This window comes from Lampetra planeri, unplaced genomic scaffold (assembly GCF_965212315.1).
Source record: "Lampetra planeri unplaced genomic scaffold, kcLamPlan1.2.h2 scaffold_103, whole genome shotgun sequence".
NCBI lineage: Eukaryota > Metazoa > Chordata > Hyperoartia > Petromyzontiformes > Petromyzontidae > Lampetra > Lampetra planeri.
In genome coordinates, this window is record NW_027613739.1 from 311,781 (window position 1) to 339,389 (window position 27,609).

The following is a 27,609-nucleotide window of genomic DNA, read 5'->3' on the forward strand; positions in this document are numbered from 1 at the left end:
CCACTTGCTTCCAGCGACGGAGATTAAACTGCGCATCCAGACACTTTGCTGCTGCCCGGGAAGTGAGCTTCTCATGCCCACACACAGGCATGGGGATCCCCAGATCCCGAGACAGCTCCAGCATTTTGCCTAATATGAGAGGCTCGAGCAGGTCCTGTGGCGTCTCCGGATAAGCTGCCATGGCCAGCTCTAGCACCGCACCTCTGAACGCCACGGGCGATTCCTCGGGTGCTCGTTGTCGTTGAGCGAATCGCCGATGCGCATCGTCAGGTGGCTCATAAGCGTCGGCCATTTCTTCAAAAACTCCGCATAAAGTCTTCTTCTTATCGGCCGTTATGGAACGGAAAAATCGAACCGATTCGTCGTCCAGTAGAGTCGGCAACACTTCCAAGGCCTCAGCATCGGTCCATCTTGCTGAACGTACCGCCGCCAAGAATCGGCAGGCGAAAGCGCTCCAATCGCCCCCGATGGAGAATTCCTTAACTGTGGTGAGGTGGCGACTCCGACTCCTCTTCACGTTCTCTTCAATTGTTGGTTGTTCTGGAGGCAAATTCAAAAAGGCGTCGGCCCGCGGCGTGTCCAAGATGGCGGTTTGGCGCCGCGGGACGCGCAAGATGGCGGCTTCTTGCCGCGTGGCTAATGGCGGCGGCAGGGCAGGCAACGTGGCGGCCCGTAGAGCACCTTCAGCTTCCTCCGTCGTCCTCGGCGTGACGAGTTGACATAGCTGCGCCAGGACGTCCTTGAGTGCCTCCAGTTGCACCGCCATCTGTTGCCATCTCTGATCAGCATCCGATGATGTTGACGGCCCCGCCATCGCGCCGACATCTTCCACACCCGTCCCCATGCTCGCTTCAGCAGAGCTCTCCTCCACCACCCCAGCAGGATCCATGGTTGGAGGGAATTCGTCGTCGTCGGACGATGAAGCTGATGCTGGCGGCGGAGTAATCTTCTTCCTCACTTGCTTCGACATGCCGTTTCACTTCTGGCACCAGTGTAATAAAAGACTTGACCACGATCTTTGGCTCAGTGTCCTTTATTTGGTCCGTACTGTATTACCCACACGGCTGTCTCCTCTTTGCTCAGTCCCCACAGTGCGGACTCCGATGTCTCTCTCTTCTCCACCAGCAGCCCCTCTGTTGGCCTCTGTCGCTCCTGTAGCCCCCACAGCAGCTCCGCTGCTGTTACTCACTCTCAGCCCCCCTGGCTGTAATCGCTGCTGCCCTTCTCCCTCTTGCTTACTCCGCAGCGCTGACAGCCTCGTGCTGTCTCTCTCTCTCTTCGTCGCTCCTGCGACTCTCTGCAGCCACACCGCTGCCTCTAACACACACAGCCTTCCTGCTCCTGCGACTCTCTGCAGCCACACCGCTGCCTCTAACACACAGCCTTCCTGGCTGTACTCTCCGCAGCTTCTCACCACCCTTTAGCTCCCTGCTATTCTCCGGGGTTGGCTCCCGCTGGCCAACGGTGCCCCCTCCTCACGTTCGCCCGCGCGGCCCCACTCTTTTCCATTCACACCCCGACTGACTTCTCTTTCCGGTTTACCCACTTAAGGACCCCAACCTTTCACCCCCGTCACCTGGCTCCGCCTCCCCGTGACGTCACATCCGGAAGGTCGCTCACGCCCGCATTACACCTGTATTAGAATCCCGCTATACCAGTATTAGAATAACACTGTGTTCATATTAGAATCACACTGTGCTCATATTAGAATCACACTGTGCTCATATTAGAATCGCACTGTGGTCGTATTATAATTGCTCTAGAATCGTGCACTTTCTTTTTGGTTGTGGAGTGGAGCAGGGAATGAGGGAAGGGGTATTTGGAGACGATGATGGAGATGATGCAGATGATGGGAATAGATGATGTTGATTAATGATGACAGATGATGTTGTTAATGGGTATGATGACAATTATTGATCATGATTGTGCAATAGATGACGGTGATGATGGTGGTGGAAGTTACTATTCGTAAACGAGATGGGGATGATGATGCCTGGCAATGGATGATGGTGATTGTGGAGAGAGCAGCAAGGTCAAGAGAATGGGCGGGGCGTGGGGAAAGTGGGCGGGGCATGGGGGGAGAGAGAGAGTGGAGCATGGCAATAGAATGGGGGTGATGACAATAATGATGGATGAGGCTTACTATACAGTAATTATTATGATGGCATTTGGTAGCACCAGCAGCACAGAGAGATGTGCAGAGGTAGAGTCACCGAGAGAAACACAAGGAAAGACACAAAGAGAGAGGGAAAGATACGAAGAGAAACACAGAGGCATGGCGAGACAAAGAGAGACATGAAGAGGAAGGGAGAAAAACTTAAAGATAGAAGCATTGAGGTAGGGACAGGTAGGCAGGGATGCAGAGATACTGCCACATGGACCGACGCATATGGAGAGCTAAGAGAGAGACTGAGAGACAGAAAGAGACCGAGAGAGATGGGAAGAGAGTGACAGACATGGAGAGGCACAGAGATAGAGACACAAAGATGAATGGAGTGACATGAATAGAGAATTAAGAGAAATGCTGAGAGACTAGGAGATAGACAGAGGTAGAAAAAAATAGACTTTTGACTTTTAAACAACTTTTATTTCCGCCAGCAGCAACAGCACTGGAGGCAATTCCGATACGAAATACACAGTCACCAGCAAACAAATAACAAACGCTATAAGTCCACGTGCTGTGGCGCTAAATGCACCGCGCACAACACAAAAGAGAAGTCACGTGGTGGTGGTCATCGCGCACGCCATGGCGACGAGCAAGCGCTTCAGAAGGTGAACATGATGGTGCCGTCCATGCTGGTACAGAGTGCTTTTCCGGCTCCCCAGCGTCCCAAGAAGTTGTGCACATCACCGACATGTGTGTGGTATGCGTGTTCCAGCCAGAGCGGCAAAGAAGAGGAGAGACAGAGAGAGACACGGAGAGATGGAGAGGGCTCAATGTGGCGAGCCACGAGTGAGTGATGTGTGGATGGCCTGTGTAGAGCCGGCAGTGCCAGCTCAAGTAGCTCCAGACCGGGGCTCTCACCACAGAGACCCAACCTGAAGCCACAGCTGCCAGGTGTGTGTGGTGCACTCACCGAAACCAGAGCAGACGTCGTAGAGAACGTAGACTTTGCCATCTCGGTGCTTGACCCAGTCATGGCTTCCATCTAGACAATCAACACCCATGCTCAGTATCGCATAAGTGGAGCCTAAACAATTAGGAATCATGCAAGACGATCCTACTTTATTGTGTAAAAATATACAGATTGGTCAATTGCTTCCCCATTGAAAACATATCACAATCACACCCAGTGGTCACACTGATCTCAGAGCAATACAAAGCTTATCAGCGACATGGGTTCAATTCCTCTTCATGGCCAACATCAAGTGTCGATTATATCTATCAGTGCTGTTTGTTACTGGTCACTTGACGTTTTGGGCCTTTGGGCCTGTAGTCAGCTAAACGTGTAAACAAGTTTACAGGGGCTGTTAAAGGATTGAGCTACTTGGCAATGCACAATGGCCTAATTTGTTGGGATTGTTTCGTTCATATCACTAATTATTACGTGTTTATATACTGGACCACTGTTGTTAACTTGCTGTGGTAATTATTATTGGAGTAAACACATTTTACTTGCTTCCAATGTTTCCGACTCGGCACTTCTGGTGTCAAACGTTGCGTCTCTGCCGCCGTGGCAAAGATGTAACAGAAATCCTTGCAGAGAGCCGACTGTTTGGAGTGGCGACGCTGAGTGAGGGTCTCGTGGCTCAGAGAGACAGACAACCAGTTGCTCACCTGAAGCCTTTTAGGGGCTTTGTCCCACTACCTACCAGTCATTTTCATGGAGAAGCTGGAATCGCCATTGAGATGAATGGGGGATGCATGTAAAACCTCTAAGTTGTCAACGCAAGCAGATTATTAAAATAACCAGACGAGAGCCCCATCGAGAGCATCAGGGAGATCTGGTCATGGATGCAAAAGCAGCAACTCAAAATAGCGCAGAAGATGTGGAATAATTAAGTTACCACAACAGAACAATGCATGTCATTGCACTGGGCAGTGAGATGCATTGCCTAATATGAGGTGTCAACAGAGCTGAGAGTAAACCCACAAACACAAACACGGTGAGAGACGAGGGAGTGACGTTCTGACTTTCACATGGCCCAACCAGTGAGTGGCTCATGAGAACTGAGCGAGAGGGGACGGCCGATGGACGTGTGAGCGACGCGGTATCGCTCCGCGTGCGAGCAGCGCTTGGGCTTGAAAACACGCTGAGACATAAACGTTCATCGTCACCGTCACCACAGCAGCGTCGCCCAAGTCTTGTATTTACATTTCGATCATCACAGTGGTGGTAAAGCGTTGGTATTGAGTGGTTCTTGAAAAACAAGATTTATTTTAGTAAAAAACTATGTTACGTTAGATTTGTATAAGATTTTGAATGTGTATTAGATATTTTTTATGATTCCAGCCACATACCCAAGTATAGATCCGTGGCACACCACGTCGGTGTGAATGTTTTTAAATGGATTAAAAAGCTAAGCCTACGTGGTGCACCGCGGATTTCAAGATCTGCAGTATGGTCCCGCCATATCAACGTGGATAACTGTAGTTCTGCTTTACCACCATTACTGACGGTAATGCCAGGTACGATGCACGGGCCATTGGCATACAGGTGCACAGGCCTGATCCATCCATTGGTTTCAGCTCCGGGTTCAGAGGTAACGGCCAGTCACTTCGCCTGGGCACCGTAGCCTGCGCCGTTCACGTTGCCAACGGTGATTCAACTTCATGTGCAGATGTTAAAACGTTTTAAACTTCACATGAAATCACACCACCATGTAAATCAACTTATTATGGAGTTAAACACTGTTAGTTTTAACTAGGTTGTATCGTGCTTGTAAAGTGACTCACTCTGCTGGTCGCGATGGAACCCGAACACGCGCTTGAGCTCACGAAGCACCACGCCCTTGTCCACCTTGTTGGGCTCCAGGGCGATAGACCGAGCTCCTGCTTCTGCACTGGCGCCTGGCAGTGAGGAGTCCCTGATGGGAAACCGCGTGTTTCACAGTGACGTCACTCACCGGCACCTCACAGCACCGGGCACATTTTACAGAGGCCACGTGTCTAGTGCACCGCACTCTTGCACCAGTTACAGGGATCACTCTATGTGGGGAGAGTTATTTTAGTTTGTTTCAGTTGTGGGTATTTTTTTACATTTGCCAATGAATAATTTCCGTCTGTAGCGGGGGCTCACAATAAACCTTGCAGAGATAAATGTAAGGTAATTTGAATTGTATTCCAAAGTCGTGTCGCTGTTAAACATTTACCCAAAAAAATTAAAAAAAACGAATCAAAGGGTTTTTAAAACTCGACGATAAAATTCAACGATAAATAGGAAAGCCTTCTCGGCCAATGCGATGTCACATTCCCTGCACACGCATTCTGATAACTTCATTTTTGTGACTTCATGTCATTGCTCGAAAGCTAACATTCATTGTCATCAGTCATGATCAAACAACTGCTGGATGAAGGCCTCCCCAAGTTGCTGCCATCTCTCCCACTCCTGTGATGTCAACAATGAATGGAGCACCTGCACACGTGGTGAATTCAACGCTCCATCTCTGTGGCGTATCTCTCCCTTTCCTGTGTTCCCTCCCTTGGCTGACACTCGTTGTTATTCTTGACCATCCCTTATACGAAGCGACGTACCCAAGTCCACTCCCTTATCTTGACTGGCGCTCCACTCCCTCAGAAAGAATTCCCTTCTCTCTGGGTCTCCTTCGCCTGAGATTTAAGAATGACCTTTCACTTGGCTATCTGTGGCCAATGCACGGAATGCAGGATACCAGATTGGGCAGTGAGCTGCACACTGGACTGTCCGGCCCATTCCCCCAACACCGCCTCGTTGCTTCCTGCTTAGGATTTCCGTGATGGCGGAGACATTTCAGACTGACGACTCTGGTCTCCTTGCTGTGATGAAACGTCTCGCGTGTCACAAGAGAAGGCTCGCGTGTCACATGAGAAGGCTCGTGTGTCACATGAGAAGGCTCACGTGTCACATGAGAAGGCTCGTGTGTCACAAGAGAAGGCTCGCGTGTCACATGAGAAGGCTCGCGTGTCACATGAGAAGGCTCGCGTGTCACATGAGAAGGCTCGTATGCCCCCTCCTTTCTGCCATGAGTGAGTGTGGTGGAGAATTCAGTGCAGTGGGGATGGCGAGAGCGTGGAAACCTTCTCTTGCTGTATGTGGTGCTGTCTGTAGTGCTATGGTGTTATCTGTGGTGCTGTCTGTTCTACTATCTGTTCTATCTGTGCCGCTATCCAGCACGCTGTGCTCCAAGCCTAGACATGTGCTTATGACGACAGGGGCTCACATCTACAGCCGTGGGAGTAAATGGAATGCAGTAGCATGACTGCTGCAGAAGAGTTGTGGAAGTGAGACCAATGCTCTGGGTGTTGTGAGAGCCCCGTGTGAGCTGCCTGTGCCAGGGCCACGTGAGAAGACTCGCGCAAAGCCCGGGAGGCAGAGACGCACCTGCACAGTGCTCTGAAGTAAAAGTAGTCCTCCTGGGGGTCTTTGGGAATCAGCCTGATGCACGTTTTCTCCGTCAGCTCGTCACTGGCCTGCTGAATGGCTTCTCTGTCACTGGAATCTGAAAGGTGAATGTTTTGCACACAGTGACGGCGAGCGTGAGTTGCTTTACCTTTTCAACAAACCGAGACACACAAACCCATTCGCAATACACTAACGCACTATTCACCACTATGCTGAGTCATCGCCATTATTTATCGTGGTGAAATCCACATGTTCATGGAAAAGTTTGAATCAGACGCCATCCAGACATCCACCCTGCGTCCTTCCCTGTGGAAGAGGTATGTGGATGACACTTTCGTCATTTGGCCACATGGCCTCCCAGCATTGAACCACTTCTTGGACCACATCAATTCCAGACACCCATCCATCAGATTCATCATGGAAGTGGAGAAAGATGGTAAACTACCATTCTTAGATATTCTGTTTGAGAGGAGACCTGATGGATCCTTGGGACATTCTGTCTACAGGAAAGCCACCCACATAGATTCCTACTTGAAACCTGTTCCCACCACCACCCATCTCAAAAGAATTTTCTCATCAAAACGCTATACCACAGAGCTCATGGCATTTCTGACCAACAACACCTGGCCAGTGAATTAAGACATGGACATCGGGCCCTCAAGATGAACGGATACTCTGACCGCACCATCCGCCAAGCTGTTTCTCCCACCATACAGAAACAGCCACATGAAACTCCGATCAAAACTATCACGTTGCCATACATAGCAGGCGTGACCAAAAAAGATCTCCAAAATTCTAAGCAAACATAAGATCCAAGTCCGATTCAGTACAGTACATAAAATCCGTGATCTAATTCCATCTGTGCAAGATGTCATTCCTGACTTACAATACCCTGGAGTCTACAAACTGAGTTGCAGCTGTCGTGATTGCTACATTGGAGAAACGAAACGTCATATCTCTGATCGTGTCCGCGAGCACAAGTCAGATCTGAAACACGGTAAAACTGATTCGTCCGCCGTTGCCGATCATTGCTACAATGCTGTGGGCTCTCATAACATTGTCTTTTCCGAGACCAAGGTGCTCTGCAAACCTCCTGGCTACCATCAAAGGTGTACACGAAGCCATCCAAATATACAAACACAGACATAATTTCAACCGTGATGATGGGTACAAACTTAGTAACCATTGGAAAGATGTTATTAACCATGCAAAAAAGATTTAACTACACATATTTGGACCATCTTATTTGACAGGCACTATTCTTCAGTTACCGTATAGTTTCTTCTTCTTTTTTCACACACTGGTTTTCCTGCTTTAAGTTTTACCACACATATTTGGCAAATCTAGAATTAATCCCAGCAACGTAGCAAAGTGCTGTTTCATCTACATAACAAAGGCTCAGTCCCATTCACAGCAGCCGCACCTTTACATCAGCCGCACCTTAACAACTCTTGGAACCTCCCATTTCAACCAGTCTACACAACAAAGGCTCATTCCTAGCAGCGGTTTCAGCCGCACCACCTCTACATAACAAAGGCTCAGTCCCATTTACAGCAACCGCACCTTTACATCAGCCGCACCTTAACAACTCTTGGAACCTCCCATTTCAACCAGTCTACACAACAAAGGCTCATTCCTAACAGCGTGCTTCAGCCGCACCGAACCTCACAATAATAATATCCAGGTGCCTGCCTTGGCTCCTCCCACCCTCAACCAGTATATATACAAGGACTGTTTTCTTGGAATTTCTCTTACTTGATGCAGCAATCGTGCTGTGACGGTTCCACCTGAAGACGGAAGCTTGTGTTGCCTCCGAAACATCGTGATTTTTATTTTACTTTTATTAATTTAAATGTTAATTTTTAACCTACGTGACTTCACCGAAAAAACCTAAGAATATGAATCCTTGCAGTCACGAAAGCTTCAAATCTAGAAGAAATCCATTTAATCTATTTGATCCTCTCAGCATTCGAATCTCAAAAATGAGAAAGGAAACAGAAGACTGAAACCAGTCAAGACGCATTGAGTAAGAGGAGAAATATAAAAAAGACAGATGCGAGACTATAGATTGACCACAGAAGTGTGTAAAATTATTACCGAAATAATGAAAAAATAAATCAGAGAACCCAACACAAACATGAGTGAACAAATCATCCAAGCAACGGGAGCACAAAAGCAGACAAAAGGAGGCTGTGGGATATTCACAAATGGGAGATGATGCAACCACAACTCGTGATAGAGACTGAATCTTCAAAATAAGTGTAGGAATGTTTTGAAAAGCTTTTCAGTAAAAATGTATTTCGATCAGGAATCAGACCATATCAGATAAAGACAAGGAAGTTCCAGATGTTACACAGGAAGAAGTTAACTCTGCCCTTCACAATAGGGAAAAGGAGAACGCTTCTGGATCAGATGGTCAAACTGTGGACATCATCAAATAGGCGGGACTTCACTGCTTCAACACAAAATAGCGGACGTATTCACAAAAGATTTGCACAGGAATAAAATAACACCATTATAGAATAATGAATCATTAAAACAGACTTGAAAATGAGAAACCCACATGCCTCTTATGGCACATCTATAAATGTTTCACAAAGATCATTGGGAACAAAATAATGAACACATTATAGTCCAACCAACCACAGAAGAAGGGCTTAGGAACGGTTTCTTTACCTTCTTGGTTCTTTCGGTAAAGTCACGTAGAAGTTTCTTTACCATTGGCTACATACTATTTATCAGATCTGGAAAAGACCAATCAATTTAAATTATCACTGTGCCTCGCCTGAGTAGACTACGAAAAAGCATTCAAGTCCGTAGTAATTGATGCAGTGATCCAAGCTCTCACAAACTGAAGCCTAAATAAAAATATTTAAACCGGTTTCAATAATAGCCACACTAAGGTTACATGAAGAAAATGGCAACATACACAGTACATGGGGAGTTAGGAAGCTAACACAATGACCACAGTTATTCACAGTGGCATTGCAAGATATTTTCTGAAAATTGAAATGGAGAAGAAAATGCTTAAATATTAATTAATAAAACATCACCATCTTAGAATTGCTGATGACACATTCATTAAAAGGTCCAATATGAACTAAATGCAGGAATGTTACAATGTTGGGCTCAGGATAAATATGAGAAAAACAAAGGTCATGTGCAAATAATTTCCTAAACAATCCACAATATTTGTGCAGACTCTGATCTCATCGCTCCATCTCTGCAGTGGCAGGGTCCTCTACTTTGACTGCCATTCCATCACCAGCCCGGGACATCAGCCATCACCCCTTCTCATGATGTGTCCTGCCCAATCCCACTTACTTTTTTCACAGTCAAATGATGTCTATAAGCTGCATTTTTCCATGATCTGTGTTCCTATTTGTATCTCTCGTTGCAATTCCCCACATGAATGCTTCTCTGTGCACTTTTCAGCTTTTGTTCCATTTTCTGTCAGGCAGATCATTATACACTGCACTCCATCCTCATATTAATCTCATCTTCATTTAAATACTTAAATACTCATTTACTTTCATAAGTGCTCTTCTGCTGTGTTTTAAAATTGTGTTCCTGAACCAATTTTAATTTGTTTATGAAATTTGTTGTATGTGACTTCAAGTCTTAACATAAAATAATCCCTTTAATTCCTCTTCACTGGTTATGACAACACTATCAGCATATCTAACATGGATACATCTTTCTCCATCTATGTTTACGAGTTTAATTTGCTAACACATGTTCACATAATATACATTCGGATGTTGTGGTGAAAAGCCTTGATAAGGGTGTATCTTCTTCCTGGACTCCTCCTCTGGTCTGTATGTTGTTGCCCTCTGCAGCAGTTTCCATGTAGATCGTGTAAGAAATCTCAGTATGCGTAAGTGAAGATGAATCCCCTGGCCCCAGGTAGCGTCCCAAAACAGAAAACTCGGAGCTCCAGGATGCATCTCCCCAGCCTGACGGTGCGCGCTGCGCTCACTGAAGGCGATGGAGACGTTGTAGGGGATGTACACCTTGCCACTCTGCTCGGGCCACAGTTTGATTTCTCCTTTGGGATCTCCTGCAATGTCTCCAGTCTTGTCAAACTCCTTTCCAGCTATAAAAACAAAGAAAATACGTTCTGTAATGCAAATAAAAACATCATAAAATGTAATTTGTAACTAATGGCTACGTTACAAAATGCATTGGAATATAGCTACTGTACCCACATCCAAATGATAACATCTTCGTGAATGATAATTGATTTTTTACCCTTTTATCTGGCAACAAAACTGACACCTTTTTTACGATGAGTGTGTTTGCATGACTCCTCGTTGCCAGATAAAAGGGTAAAAACCAATTATCATATTTTTTACCGGCAAATGAGGTACCAATGGTGTAAATGTTTACCCCGAGCTCTCATACTCTGATGGTGCATTGTATTTGAGTTGTGCGCCTTTTGGCGTCATCTGGTCCAACCCATGTGAGACTAGGCTCTAAGGAAAGCTGTCTCGGGTGTGGACCAATCAACTTCAAGGACAGTGCATACATTATCAGAGTTGTGTTTTTTTTGCATTATGACTGCAAGTATTGTGGTCTATGCAAACATGACTCCTCGTAAGAATGGTATCAGTTTTGTTGCCAGATAAAAGGGTAAAAAAACAATTATCATATTTTTTACTGGCAAATGAGGTACCAATGGTGTAAATCTTCGTGAATGTGACAATCTTTTCGGGTGGTGGAAGGATAATAACAGTTTTGGCATGTAATTGCAATGTGTCCTCATCCAAAAACAAACATGGATTATTATATCATACTTGCTTATACTCTGCTAACTGAATAATGAGGGAATCAATCGGTAATCAGAAATAAAAGGGCAGGGCTACTTGCTCCTTGCTCACGCGGCTGCACAAAACGAGGCGAATAATACATCATCTGACCCACATGTAGCCCTGCCATTTTTTTTCTATGTAATGAGTCCTGCAGCTCAGAGGACAGAGCCAACTTGCAGAGCTGCTGTCAGAAATGTGCAATATAGCTTGATCGTAATAAGTGAAATAATTGTGTGAATGTACTACCCAAATCAGCCTGCAAGGTGTAAAGTGTACACGTTAGTCCTACACTGACAATGCAGTGATATTTAGTTTAATGGGAATAGACTGCAGCTTTTGTTCATATTTTTCATGAAAGAAATTAAATATTTTTATAATTGAGAAATAGTACTCGAATTAAAATAAAGCCATAACAAAATTGTAGTGCTATATCAAATAATAATGTTAAATAGCAGAGTAGTTGGCAGCTCCATGATGAAAAACATAAAAATTGTCAATCAAATCTGCATTTAAACATATAACGTGTTGTGCACACACTGCACACATGCAGAACGTTCAAGCACTCTGGGTAGATGCATGCAGGTTTTTTTGTTGTTGGGGTCTTGTGACAATTCTGCAGTGAAATTAACAAATACGTTATATTTAGAAAAAATCTTACCCCCGGCAAGTCCACGTTTTGATAGAAGCAAAACAATCTTATTCCTCAAATTTAGCACCTGTGATCTTGACTCATCCCATGTTCGGCACTCAAACATCTTCCTCAAAAGTGCTATAAAAGGCAGAAGACACAAGTGAGAAAATAACATTGCACAAGAAGTAACGTTATTTAAATAATACATAGAGATTGATTGTTGTTGTTTTGGAGTAACATGACAGCTCTCAATTGATGATAAAATTGTGTAAATGAGGCTTGTTTTTGTGGAGGTGATAAGGTTAAAAGAAATATACTTGTATGCTCATGTATACATCTGTGTGACCAACATCAAAGTAAGATGAAGGGTGACAGGCCAGACTCGTAACAAATTGGCAGCCAAGGCAGTTCGTGCCTGGGAAGGTTACCACCACAGAGATGGGCCAAAGAAATCCGCTCAAGTGCAGGATTTAGATGGATTGTGACATTGTAGGACCATGGAGGCGGTGACATCAGGAGGCCTTCATCCAGGTAGGCAGTGGCTTCAAAATAAAATGTAGATTTTAAGGAATTATTAAACGTGTTCACCTCTCCACACAGAACATTTTTCCATTTTCTGTTCAAGAGGCACTAATGATTATGTTGTAACATCAGTTTCTAGTGATGTGTGTATTTTGTTGCCATCTTATTGGGGTCACATGATGTGGTGTGATGACATCTTACACCTGCGTCGAAGAGATGGTTCGTGTGCAAGTTGTTACGTTTCGCTTAGTTCTGAGGCGGAAAATGCCCATGATTAATGTAGTCATTTTTAATTGTGAAAAAAAATGTCTTGATGCAGGATACCATCTTTGGATTACAGTAAAAGTCAAGCTTATGAACATATTTTATGTCTTGAGCTCCCTTTCATGATTTAATTACAAATTGTAATAAAACGAATCATGTGATCGTCTTTGATCATTTAAACCTAATAGGATGATTAACTATTAAATGATTACCAATTGGAAAATAATGTATGATGAAATTGCATTTGTTATTGTTGCATAGCACAATAGCCTTTGTTCAACCACATTCATCTGCTCATGTTCCAAACAACCATGTTTTTAACAATCATATGGGTCCTACCAGATGCATCAATCCTTGCTATTGTAATGACCGAAAAATTACCCCAAGCTATATGCAGCCTAAACGGCTATTTCAAAAGAAACAATGGTCTCGGGTTGGAGAAAAGAGGCCTCCACGGTGATTGTTTGGGAGGCAGACTTTAAATAGATTGGAGAATAAGGGGGTTGAACAGGAGAACAAAAAGGACCCGTTAAATGGAAAGGACAGGGTTTGACTAGAGGTAAAAACAAGGACAAGAAGGTTCGAGAAAAAGGGGCTGAGGGATATATAAGGAGAGCACGAGGAGTGTCGAGGTTCGGAGGAAGATACAAGCTGGAATACAGTCACGAAGCTTATGGTACCTTATTGTGTAATCATAGTAGGGTTACTCCGACTACACAATCCGCAGAGCCATCACTCCAACCATGAAGAAGGACCCTCTTGAGGAGCCATTCAAAACTATCACCTTATTCTTTGGTTCTTTCACGTATAAAGAAAAAATAATAAATTAAATAATAGCATACGACGTTTCGATTGCAACACAAGCAATCATCATCAGGTATAATGAAATAGCGACATAAAATCTAACCAGAAAAAATTATAGACAGACATATAAGCAGACAGATATCACCAAGATACACACAGCGGGCAACACAGGTACAGAGAGGGGTGATCGTCTCTGTGGGGTGGCCTTAAATAGACAGAGGGGGGCGGAGGCAGCGAGAGGGAGGGGTTAGAGACAAAATTTACATGTCAATGAGTACAACAAAAAGGAGTGAGCAGGCTTAGGGAGAGAAAGAAACACACTAAAATTAAATAACCTAGCAAAGTATCGAAATGTTATGTAAAACGACACAGAGAGTCGGTCAACACACAATTAACGCATAGCCTGGTCGATTACGTATTTCAAAGATTGCTAAGTTAGAATTTAAGTGTGAAAATTTCAAAGAAAGACAAAACATAAAAACAAGAGGAACGGAGACACACAGACAGAGCAGAACCTAAGAACGACAAAAAACGAGTGTAGACAGAAAACTATCACCTTACCCTACATTGCGGGCATCACAAAAAAAGATCTCCAAAATCTTGAATAAACACAAGATCCAGGTCCGATTCAACACATTACATAAAATCCGTGATCTGGTTCCGTCTATAAAAGATGTGATTCCGGAGATACAGTACCCTGGCGTTTACAAACTGAGTTGCCTCTGTGGTAGAAGTTACATTGGAGAAACCAAACGACATGTCTCTGACCGCATCCGTGAACATAAAGCAGACCTAAAACACGGAAGGACCAACACCTCGGCCGTAGCAGATCACTATTATAATTCAGTGGGCTCACATGACATTGATTTATCCAAGACAGAGGTTCTCTGCAAGCCATCTGGCTACCATGAGAGGTTCGTTCACGAGGCTATTCACATATACAAACACAGAGACAATTTCAACCGAGAAGATGGATTCTGGCTTAGCAATCATTGGAAGGATTTGATAAACCATTTCAGGTCTTAATTGATTGTGTTCACGCTTACGGTGACTTTCAGACCGCATTCCATTTTCTGCTCCCCCCCTCCTCTTTTCCGAACATAGGTGGACTCGTCCATCTGGCAAACTGCCAAATCGCTGTCCTTGGTGCTGACGTTAGGAAAAACCGCCACTTTTTTCAAATTTTCTTGCTGTGGATTTCACACCTGATGATGATTGCTTGTGTTGCAGTCGAAACGTCGTGAGAATTTGTATTGTTTTATATTGACATTATTTTATTATTTCCCTTCTACGTGACTTTACCGAAAGAGCCAAGAATATGAATCCCTGCAGTCACGAAAGCTTTAAATTAAAAAAAACTCATAGTAGGGTTCTTTATTGTGTACAAATAAAAGTGGTTCTTCTTATATTCTTGTCGTTGGAGTTATTACACTAGCAATAAGCCAGTGAGAGTAAAACTGGATTCATTACTCAACCAAAAAAGTGCAACTCTTCTTCTTAAATCGACTCAATTTTAATGACCCCACCATGAACTCAGGAAAGGCGTTAAGGAGATTTGTAAAAAAAAAAAGGCGTGTTCACATGTACAGTGAAGGACCAACACGAAAACCCCCTGATAAATGCTCTAGGCATAAACAGCAATTCAAATCCTTTTACAATCCTGTGATCGACGGACAACCCCATGCCTCCGAATGTAGAGGAATTCCTGCATAAAATAAACCTTCAGCTTTCACACAAATTGAACTCTCTACCATACTACATTGTGTACATTTCATTTTTGTTTTATTTTTATGAGTCAATGTCTATGTTTTCTCTTGACGTTTTAGCAGGCGATATGCAGCTACTACAAACTCTCCCTGATTGCAGTGCTTCTCGATAATTTTCATTCCAGAGAACACTTTCCCACGAGGCGGTGCAACTCCGTGGGGACTAACAACGCTCGCAAGGCCCATCCCGTGGTGTAAATCCCAGCAGCGCCCACACGCCAACCAGTGATCCTGACAATAAAATAAAGCACTAGCGTGGGGATTGTCCTGCACAGCAATGCTTCTCAACCAATGTGCCGCAGCAGTCAGGTAAGCCGGGGAATTGTGGGTATTATATTAAAGAGGCCCCCCCTCCCCCCAACAATGCGCTGTCATCCGTGTGCTGATTGGCTGCAGCCAGCACTGGGGTGGGGAGGAGGCACGGGGAGCCCGGTCCACGGGAGGGGGCACGTGGGGGAGGAGCCTTAGTTTCTCCTGAGTTGTGGTACTTTTTGGTAATCATTAGAACAGATATATTTTATTCTGCGTGCTACAACTATGAAACAAGCTTAAAAGTGTGCTGTGGAATGGAAAAGGTTGAACGGCACTGCCATATAGTAATCATAAATAAATTAAATCATGGTTAATGGTCGTAATCGTGAATAAATCGCTTAAAATATGTTCGCAAACAAATTAATATATCTGTAGAAGGGAACAGGTGGAAACACTCTAACGTAGGTATGGAGGGGTTATTGAGGGCGGACTGGGAAAAGATGCTGTAATGATGAAACAAGCGTGAATGAGAGTAGGTTAAAGTGTTGTTGCAAAACTGAACGTAATATTGAAAATTAATGTATCAATGGGCTTAAAAAGGAATACTTTTAAACAGTGCATATTCCTGTTATTTCAATATGGATCAGAAACATGGAAATCCATGAATAATAACTAAAAGTTCACAAAGCATGGAAAGGTGCATGCTTGAGATTACAGTACATGGAGAGACATGACAATGAGAAGTGTTGTTTCCCGATGGTTTAGAATATCAATGAGGTGGCAGCAAGGGAGGGAACACGCCTAGAGGATGTCCATTATGGCGATGGAGTGATGATATTAGCTTATGTGCAGGAGCTAAATTGATTATCACATTGCAGGGCCTGTAAAAGATGGTAATGGCTTGGAGTTGTATGTATGTTGAACTTCTTTCGCACCGTACGTAGCCAACCGTGCTAATTGGAGGTGCTGGAGAATAACAAACTAAACACAAAAAACAGTTCTAAAGAAATTATTTTCAATCTAGGTTTTAAAGTGCATCGCTCCAGTGGCTTCCTAATAATCGGACGGCCAGACGGCCACAGAAGCGCATCTGAAAGCACGAAATGCAGTGACTGTCTTTTTTCGATGGTTAGCCAAAAGCCGCTGTGAGGATGACAGGAAATCACTTGATGGTTTATGCTCCTAGATGAGATCAACAAGGTATTGTGCTTCATTTGCATCGAGCACGTTGTGTATAATGAGTGCGGCCTTATAATGTATTTTGAAGTACCTGTCATGACACGTGCCAAAGAATGTTGCGCACACGGCAGCTTGGTAATGTTTTTGCCAGACGTCCCGTAGAGTAGTGAGTTGCAATAATTGAGCCTTATCGATACTATGTTACAGGCCAGCATGTTGGTTATCCATAATAGAAGTGTTTAGAGTTAGATCGCGAAGGTGCAACATTTGGGTCTCGAGTGAGGTGTTTATTCTGGACGTCTGCATTGTTCCACTCTGTTCTCCAGCGTTTTCTCTGAGACGGTAGACTTCTCATATCCACCTGTTACGTATTTTTGTGTTATCTAAAACAACTAATACCGTCATCTAGGTGAACTGCACGTGGTTAATTTGAATCTAAATATCAGTAGGAGGGAGGCGGAGGAGGGAGATAAAGGACAAAGGTGAGGGAGGGAAATAGAGGATGGAGGAAGAGATTGAGATGAAAGGCAGTGATAGAGTAAAGGGACGTGAAACAGAGAGGAAAGAGAGAGTAAATCATAAAAAGAAGAGCAAAGGAAAGTGACAAGCAGTGGGAGGAGGATTAGGCAGAGGCAAGTGAGATTGAGAAGGGAAATGGAGAGATGATAAAAAGGGGTATGAGGCCGAATGGGGATAGAAACAAGGAGATAGGGGGGGGGGAGTAGGTGAGATACAATGGATGGAGGAGAGTTTGTTTTTTAGTAAGTTAATTGAGGGTGGAGGGGTGCTCAGTCCCTCCGACCCATCCAGAGTCGCCGTTGGCCACTGTGGTGGCTGCGAGCGCAATTAGAGGAACAAGGACAGATTCGTATTCATATGAATTATCAGAACATTTGTTCACTTTTGTTTATCCTCGATCTGCCTGTTCCTATCCTTTCCCCAGTTGTACACCATCGTGACATATAAATGTCCTGAATAAAAACAAATATTTGGTCATACTGCATTGGCGGCGGTGCATTACCACAAATAACAACTCAACACATTTGTCAATAGCACTGCCTTCAAACTCTATAACAGGTGACATGTCAGGTAATGATCCATTTTTATAGCACATTAAAACATGGTATGGAAGGTCATGACCTGAAACATCACTCATTAAGTTTCCTCTTAAGGCAGTCTTATTGATGATGGTGTAAGGACAGTACCGGGCCTAGTGGCCGTAAATGATTGCAGCGATGAGGACAGTGAGGTAACTGGGTGACGAGTCAACACGGGGGTAGAGATGGAACCCTCGGGGTGTTATAGTGTGGCAAATGAGAGAGTTCGGGAAATGGGGGTGGCAGAGCCGAGGGGAAATAAAAGGCAGCGCGGAGCGGGGTTCGGGGCTGCTGTGGGGATTCGGGTTCCGGACCGCCGTTGCTGTCATCACGGTGGATCGCCCTCATCGTCTTGGAAGGCTGGGTAAGAAGTTATATATCTTCGCCGTGGCTACTACAGCGACGGCTCCTATATAGTCAGTTGGCTATATAGTGAACGTCGTGTAGCAGCTACATAGTCACCCAGTTGTATATAGTCAACCTGCGTCCACCTGATAACATGTCATCGAGTTGGGTGGACTGTAATATAAAATAAATCAATATAACTTAAGCAAGACAGCGTCTCTGAGTGCTACATTACAATGGTATTGAGTTTTTGTCCCGTATATAGATTATTTTAAGATACAACTTGAATCACTTTCCATGAAAACAAAATAAAACAATCAACATACCTAGACCCCCCTCTTGCATGAATACTTCAAACAACATCTCCTTCTCTTTCTCAGGGCGGTCTTGAGACAGCGTGTCCAGCAGGCTCTGCAGGCGGGGCAATGAGGAGGCGTCATACCTGCCAAGCACACACAGGCGGCACGTCACACAACAGCCATTACCCTTCACAACTGAGCTCCACAGACAGCATTACCATCAAGTTCTCTACATTTGACACTAACAAGCCATTTCAAGTTAATAAAACTCAACTTGTGATGTGATGGGGCCAATGGGTAACAAATCAACAACGAGCAGACACGAAGTAATGGAAAGTACAATTTGGTTATGTCCATCAGGCTATGATTCTTAGGGATTTAAGTAGGCGGGATATTAATAACTGTATTTCATATAGCATCGAGATATTAAGAGCATCTCAATACACTGTACAAGCACATACGTCTATACTTGTGTAGTGATTGACTCATAGACACTAAGAGTAGGAGGCACTCTGTTTATTAACAGCCTTAACAGTTCACACTTTAGCAATGACGGTTCCCAATCAGGACAGCTGGTAGGCTGCCTGACTGGCGACGCCGAGATGGTGAAGATGGAGACTACGGTGAAGACTCCACCAGCAGCACGACGGGGATCCCACTCCAAATGACAGCCCCGAGGTCCCCTCCCGGGGTCCCTCTTATACTGTCAGTGTGGCCTGGCTCTGCCCCGGCCACGCCCCCCTTCTGGAACCTACTAGCAGGTTCTCGATGAGCCCCTTCCATAACTTTTCCCCTAGATCCCTCTCTGGTCTATCACGTGACCTGATGTCAGTCAGGGCTGCTGTAGCTGCAGATCCCCTTCCCTGCCAACAGCCAGTGCTATACTGCTTAGTGACTGATTCTATGTCACTACACTTGTGAAAAGGAGTTCCAGCTGGATGAGTCTTGAACACACAGTGCATCATACATCAGGGAATTACTCTGGTATGCGCCTTGATTGCCCTGCTACTCATTTTATTTCCTTCCCCATATTTCCTGGAACGTTCCATGACTCTCCACCAATCCCATTCATTTATCCTAACGGATTCCCAACCGACCCCTCATTTCCATTTAGTTTTCCCTGACGACCAATCTCATTTGAATGTTCTCCACCTACAAATCCGAGTTTGTGTGCCCAGCGTCGGGTCCCCGTGATAGCTCACGATTGAGAGTCGAGCGAGCCGAGTGTGTATGAACTTATCCCTTACTAAGGTTTACCCCTCAGCATCTCTTACACATGTAATACACAATAAAACTAAAGCAAAAAAAAACACAGGTTGGGCAGTTTGACCAGCAGTGACACGCAGAGCACACCCATCTCAAACACTACCCCGACGCAGTGAGTGAATCGTACTCTTATGTGTAATCAGAGACTGATGCAACACCATCTCCATGCATGCAGCCAGGGAAAACCATGGGAGAGGCAAGAATTTGTATAGAGGTGGTTGGGCACAGATGTCGAATAATGATGGGATTAGGAGAGTATCCTGTTTACAGTGGAGGAGATAAGGAAGGTCCCAAGTCCAGACTTGGAGAGGAGGGACCCAGGCAGTATGTGACGAAGCCAAATCCCTGCAGCCTCTTAAAGAGCTTTTCTCCAGACAACTTGCGTGTGGGAGTGGGTTGGTGCAAACAGCCCAAGAGAAAGCAGCTCCTCACCGGCAGATCTCCATCAGTTCCTTGATGAGGTTCCTAAGGGGGTCCGTTTTCTCCTTCCACTCCAGCCCTGTCAGGGCAAGACACGGACTCCAGTCACGAGTTTACACAACGAGGGTTCATCCACTTTACGATGCGTTATGTTCGGTCTGCACGTCACCCTGGTGCCACCTTAACAGCGGCTATAGGGGGAATTTACTCTGCATTTTACCTCAAACACAAAATACATTGCAACGTGATGCTGGAGCAGCGTCGAGTGCTTTGCTGAGAGCGAGGAGGCGCGAGCGTTCATCACAACGGGGGTCTCCCTGGAAGGGAGCGCAGCCACCAAGGCAGCCGGCACCGCGTGGCGCGAGCGTCACGGCAGCCATTACCTCTCTTCTTGGTTTCCCCATCCACTTCTTCTTTTGTCTTGACAGAGGAAACACAAACACAGCGGTCACATTATTCTGCCAACAGCAGTGTACACCAGTTAACGAGAATACATATGTAACGTTATTACATCAGTCATAATGGTAATTTACTGGACACAAATATAGAGCAGTGAATAAAATGACTCAACAGTAGCTACATTACATATGTGACACTTTATAAACACCACGACTATAGCCGGTCAACTTAACAACCTGGCATGCGAATGGAGTACTGGGTTTGTAGTGTAATATATTAATTAAACTTGAATATATTACAAAATAATACGCCAACAAACATTCATAACTCCAATATAATATTAGTAAATATGATATCCAGTAGATTGTTTTAATTACCTGAAATTGAATGTCACTATTTTCCAAGTTTATAAAAAACACGACAGTATATAACACATTGACCAAACATATAGCGAGTGTGTGTTTTGCGAAAGCGTGTGCCTGTGTGTAAGTTCTAAAATGTATCTGTTCTATTTTTTTGAATGTATTTTGTTTGTTATTTATGAATGTTTATATTTATTTAAGCCTAGATTGGTGAAAGCTTCGTTGTCTGCATTAAATTCCACTGAGTCAAATGTCTTTCCATGGTCTACAAATGCCTTTTCATTGTTGCCCGCACCTCTGATTTGCATGGTTGGCGATGTACAGTGTGAAAGAAGTTCAACATACGAACATACAGGTATGAAGGTAGAGGGAATTCTTGAACATTTTCCAGAATATGTATCACAGGAACATTATAATATATACTCTTTGGTTCTTTCGGTAAAGTCACGTACGTATGAAATAAAAGAAATCACGACGTTTCGGGTGCAACACAAGCATCCGTCATCAGGTGGGAAAGCATGGTCTGCTGCTGAGGCAGACTGTTTTAAAAGATTTGAAATGGGTGTAGCCCAAGGGTCATAAAGAAGTGGCCGGGGCTAGTGATGTTAATGTGAGAAATTAGCATGTAACTGTAGAAAAGAAGAAAAGAAGGACGAGGGCACGGAAGTGGCTATGTTAATGTGAGAAATTAGCATGTAACTGTAGAAAAGAAGGAGAGCGGCCTCCACGACGAGGGAGTGCAACCCAACGGGTGTAATACAAATGGCCTGCGAGTATGAGAGTGCAATCCAAAAGACATGTGAGCATGAGAGTGCAATCCAAAGGCATGAGAGTGCAATGCCATGGACATGTGAGCAAGAGCGATCTAAGAGAGAGGCACAGAGAGAGAGACACGGATAGTCAAATTAACAGCTGACATAGGCAGGTAGGATGGAACATCACAGTCAGTTTAGATAATAATAGGGTTTTCCCCCTTTTTTCTGGCAACAAAACTGAAACCTTTTTTTACAAGGATTCATGTCTGCATTAACCAAAATACCGTCAGTTAAGACTTTACCTGGTTAATAACATCCTTCCAATGATTGCTCAGTTTGTACCCATCCTCTCGGTTGAAGTTGTGTCTGTTTTTATATATCTGGATGGCTTCATGGACAAATCTCTGAAGGTAGCCGGTAGGTTTGCAGAGTACCTCCGTCTTGGAAAAAATCTATTTCGTGTGAGCTCACGGCGTTAAAACAATGATTGGCAACGACAGAGATATTGATTCTACCGTGTTTCAGATCTGCCTTGTGTTCACGGAAGCGGTCCGAGACATGTCTTTTCGTTTCCCCAATGTAACTGCTGCTGCAACCACAACTCAGTTTGTAGACAGCAGGGTATTGCATGTCCGGAATATTTTACAGATGGGATTAAATCACGGATTTTGTGTACTGTATTGAAACGAGCCTGGATCTTGTGTTTGTTTAAGATTTTGGAAATATTTTTGGTAACCCCTGCTATGTACGGTAAAGTGATGGTTTTGGTTGGATCCTCAGAAGGTTGTCTCCGCATGGCTGGGGAGACAGCTTTGCGGATTGTACGGTCCAAGTATCCGTTCATCCTGAGGGCTTGGTGTACGTGCTCCAACTCACTGAATATGTGGTGCTGGTCGGAGATGCAGTGGGCCCTATGGTGTAGTGTTTTGATTAGGGAAATCTTCTGGGCTGGATGGTGGTAGGAGTCAGGCTCTAGATAGGCATCCGTGTGGGTGGCTTTCCTGTAGACCGAATGTCCCAACGAGTTGGGACATTCGGTCTACCAAATGTCTGAACGATTCGGTCTACAGGTAAACCACCCACATGGATGCCTATCTAAAGCCTGACTCCCACCACCATCCAGCCAATACAGTACATAAAATCCGTGATTTAATCCCATCTATAAAGGATGTGATTCCTGACATGCAATACCCTGGTGTCTACAAACTGAGTTGTGGTTGCGGCAGCAGTTACATTGCGAAAACGAAACGACATGTCTCGGACCGGGTCCGTGAACACAAGGCAGATCTGAAACACGGTAGGACCAATACCTCTGCCGTTGCCGATCATTGTTTTAACGCCGTGAGCTCACACGAAATTGATTTTTCCAAGACGGAGGTACTCTGCAAACCTACCGGCTACCTTCAGAGATTTGTTCATGAAGCCATCCCCAGATATATAAACACAGACACAACTTCAATCGAGAGGATGGGCACAAACTGAGCAATCATTGGAAGGACGTTATTAACCAGGTAAAGTCTAAACTGACTGTGATGTTTCCATCCTACCTGCCTATGTCAGCTGTTATTTCGACTCTCTGTGTCTCTCTCTCTCTCTCTATGCCTCTCTCTTAGACCTCTCATGCTCACATGTCCGTTGCATTGCACTCTCATGCCTTTGGATTGCACTCTCATGCTCACATGTCTTTTGGATTGCACTCTCATACTCGCAGGCCATTTGTATTACACCTGTTGGGTTGCACTCCCTCGTCGTGGAGGCCGCTCTCCTTCTTTTCTACAGTTACATGCTAATTTCTCACATTAACATCACTAGTCACGGCCACTTCTTTATGACCCTTGGGCTACACCCATCTCAAACCTTTAAAACAGTCTGCCTCAGCAGCAGATCATGCTTTCCCACCTGATGACGGACGCTTGTGTTGCGCCCAAAACGTCGTGATTTATTTTATTTTATACCTACGTGACTTTACCGAAAGAACCAAAGAGTATGGATTCTTGCAGTCACGAAAGCTTCAAGTCAAGATTATAATATATTTTTCTAAAATTGTTTTTGAAAAACAAAAGGAAAAATGTTGTTATTACTATCTATGGGACCTTTTTGGCAGTATCAAAAATGATGAAAAATAATAGGTTCTACCCTTTTTGGTAATAAAACAGGCATTGAGATGTTCAAACACCAAATAGATACCTTTTGCAAGGAATCAAGTTTGCATTATCCACACGTACTTGTGGCAAACAAACATGCATTGTCTTTGAAACTGATTGGCCTACACCAGAGACAGACTTCTGTATGGCCTTGCCTTTCATCATTGCTTTGGACATAACCAGTTTGTATGGGGTGTTGAAGCTATTGGAGGAAACTGGAAAACCAGGAGGAACGTATATAAACTCCACATGGAAAGTTGGGAATCAAACCCAGGCACTTCTTGCTGTGAGGTATAATTGTGACTTCTGCACCACACTGTAGAAAATATTTTCAATCCCAAATTTGCTAATGACATCGTGATGATGACAACCAATGGAAGTGAAGTACAAGGAATGACAGAATAACCTGATGAGGAAGGCTGTGAGTGGTCAAGAAAAATATGGGCAAACCAAATGTCACGTGCAACAAGTTCCCTAAACAACTGGAAACAGCTCTTGTAAGAAAACAGACCAAAGTAGGAACACCTAGTGCAGTTATTGAAGGTTCATTGGGATCAACATGATCTAACAAAGTGGCAAACAACAGCAGGTTGCAGTGCTTCTAAAAACATGAATTGGACAACGAAAAGGACCATGCAACACCAATGTGCCTAAAGAAGAATGGTGTTAATCAGTGGGTATTATCTGCTATGCCTTGTGAACCAGAAAAGTGGACATTGACAGACAAAATGTAACAACATGGAGAGGTGCATGCTTGCAACTCCATTCCGATACAGGAAGAGGAACAGAGATTACAAAATACACGTGGACTGTTAGGAAGAGTGGGTGGGCTGAGGTGATGGCCGGTGAGATGAACGGTGGAGTGGCAGCTGGTGGAGCGAGCGCGCCCAAGAGAACGTCAAACAGAGAGATGGAGTGGTAGAGTCAGCTGGTGTGCAGCTGTGAGATGGATTGTAGCATCGCGAAACTGAGAGAGACTGTGGCAGCTTGGCAAGGCCTTCACGCAGCAGTGGATAGATGATGGTTGCTGATGGTGATCAAGTATCAAACCACACTTTGTCTCCAGTTGGCATGAGACTGATAAGCGCTATTCAGCAGATGTTTTAAAATTGTTAAAAGCTTTGCATTACAAAATGTTACTGTTCACGATGTTGTCTTTACTGCACTGTAAAAGTACAGAGCTGCATAGGGAGCCACAGAGTTGAATGTGGGTGCAACAGCTGTGTTTGGAAGCAGAGCGTGGGAACCTCTGCTGCACCGCGTGGCTGGACGCTGTCACGACGATGTCATCAGCAAATAGGAGACGTTCAGAGTCTCTCTGTGTTTATTTATTCCTCTATTTTTATCCAATTCAGGTTTTGGGATAAAACAGCTTCAATGTTGCTGTAAAGAACTGTGTTGAAAGCCTATTTCCTTGTCTGACTCCCCTTCTCGTGTGTGTTTGAGTAACACCTCTCTAAGCTGGACTCAAGTAAGCCACAATTCAGGTCGAGCTACAGAGGCTCTCTGAACATAAATAAATAATTAACCCCCCAAAAGCTCTGACTGCAGCACTGTCCATGCACTTGTAATAAAGGACTCTTTCACAGTGTCGATCTCCGTTGTCCTCTATTTGGGTTCGTGTAAACCTCGCTCCCACGGCGTCCTCGGTCAGGCCCGCGTCTCCTCCGTCGAGCACCCTGCAGCCACGCTGCTGCTCCGCTATGCAGCCACCCTGCTGCTCCGCTATGCAGCCACACTACTGCTCCGCTCTGCCCCGTCCACAGCCAGCCTTCCACAGCCCGCTAGCCCTTCTTTGCCCGGACACCGATGGCTGACGGTGCCGAGGTCTCCCAACACGTGGCGATCGCGCCACCCTCCCAGTACTGCCCAGCGTGGCCTCCTCCCGTTTCACTCCGTCTTCACTCCCCGGTCCCTTCCGGTTCCTCTCCCTAAATCCTCTCCCCCACATGACCCTAACTCCTCCCTCTCCTCACGTGACCCAGACTCCGCCCCCCTCAATCCTTGGTCGCATTACACGACCCCCCCCCCCCCTGATGAAAAACCCAGTCGTCCCCGGCTGCAACAGAACTAAATAATGCGAGCAACTTCCAACCATGGGGCATCACCGGACAACGGAGAGTATAACAAGACGATAACAAAGAACAACAAGAACAAGAACAACAATCAACGAAAGGAAAGGGATTTGGAACGCGTGCGGGTTGCCGGCCCGTCCCGAACGGGCCGGCGGCCCCCCCACAGACCGAGAACGCGACGGGGTTTTAAGAGCGATGGGATTAGAACCGCCCGCCGCTGTTGGAGGCCCGTCAACGCCAAGATCCCGTTCCCCAGAGAGACCCGAGTCCGGGGTCTCCTGCAACCGTGTCTGTGGTGGGGTTGGAGGGGCAGCGGGGTCAAGTGTCCCCGTCACCGTGGTAGGCCCACTCAGAGCAGGATTCGCTGCATCTGCCTGTGTCACGGCCGGTTCGTCTGTAGAAGGCACGACAGGCGCGCTTGCAGGGTCAACAGGTAAAGGCAGAGGTGCGTCGGATGCAACAGACACCGGCAAGGCAACATCAGGAGATGACGCATCCGTCCGCGGGGCCACGTAGGGTTTTAACCGAGACGTATGGACGTACCAGCGCCGAGATCCGAACCGAACACGCGCGGACTGCGGGTTAGGGACCTCAATAAGCTTAACCGGCCCCTGCCATGGTTTGTGCAGCTTAGGGGAGGTCCCCGCCCGCACCTGCGGGCAGTGCAGCCAGGCCATGTCCCCCACTCGCCAGGGGCATTTCCTATTCGAGCGCCGAGCGCAACGTTCGTTCCGTGCCTGGGTCTTGGCAGTAGCCAATCGGGCCCCCTCCCGTGCCTCGGTGACGCGGCGAACAGCGTCTTGAATGTACTCGGGGAGAGGCTTAACAGGACCCTTCGCCCCCGTACCCAGCTGTACGTCCACCGGCGGCACATTCTCGCGGCCGTACACAAGAAAAAATGGAGAATACCCTGTGGATGCATGAGGCGTCATCCGGTACGCAAAGAGGACCCCAGGGATATGCAAATCCCAATCAGCTTGTTTCTCGTTAACCGTATGACATAGCATGGCCGACAGCGTCCGATTAAGCCATTCCACCATGCCATCCGTCTGCGGGTGGTAGAGAGACGTACAAACTTTCTTGGTTCCCAGAGCAGCGCACACTTCCGCCAGCAATTTAGAAGAAAAATTTCACCCTTGATCCGTAAGCAGCCTTTCCGGCGCCCTTTTGTCCATTACATATCCAAACAGGAAGGCGTCCGTGATAGACCCCGCCGACTGGTCGGGTAAGGCCCAAGCCATTGGCCAGCGGGAAAGATATTCCACCCCGACCAGCAAAAATGTATTGCCCTTAGCGGATGGCGGGAAAGGTCCCAAAATATCCAACGCCACCAACTCGTTAATCCGAGACACCTGTATAGACTGCACTGGCGACACATATGGGTGTTTAGGCGGCTTCCACCGGGCACACTCGGGACACGCCCGAATGTGTCCGACGACATCCGTCGTCATACCGTGCCAGAAGTAGTCTCGCTGCAACGTCAACAAGGTTTTCTGCACCCCGAGATGTAATATGGTGTCGCAGTGCAGAGTCCGAATCAATTCGTACCGTAATGACGATGGTACTACCAGACGCCAGCGATCGTGCAACCCCTCCCTCTACATCAGCAACCCATCCCGGAGAGCGGCCCCCGGCGTCCCACCGGACAGCAGTCCCTCCGCTCCGTTCGCAGCCCG

At 45.7% G+C, this 27,609-nt stretch overlaps 1 protein-coding gene across 1 annotated transcript; it reads right to left on the reverse strand.

Annotated features, from left to right (window-relative positions):
- Positions 1-4,715: 4,715 nt before the first annotated feature.
- LOC144738512 (zinc metalloproteinase nas-1-like) lies at positions 4,716-20,339 on the reverse strand. The gene is made up of 7 exons (XM_078621525.1): positions 20,211-20,339; positions 18,540-18,655; positions 12,012-12,122; positions 10,522-10,638; positions 6,522-6,639; positions 4,898-5,028; positions 4,716-4,738 (listed from the first exon to the last, which is right to left on the reverse strand). The coding sequence occupies exons 1-7, from the start codon at positions 20,222-20,224 to the stop codon at positions 4,716-4,718; spliced, it is 630 nt and encodes a 209-aa protein (XP_078477651.1). The 5' UTR covers positions 20,225-20,339.
- Positions 20,340-27,609: the final 7,270 nt, after the last annotated feature.

What these genes read in the sequence shown, in the direction of transcription:
- LOC144738512 (XM_078621525.1), bottom strand. An exon ending in TACTTCAGAGCACTGTGCAG is followed by an intron (nt 5,029 to 6,521) that starts GTGCGTCTCTGC and finishes GTTTCCCATCAG; the next exon opens with GGACTCCTCACTGCCAGGCG. An exon ending in GTTCCATCGCGACCAGCAGA is followed by an intron (nt 4,739 to 4,897) that starts GTGAGTCACTTT and finishes TGAACGGCGCAG; the next exon opens with GCTACGGTGCCCAGGCGAAG.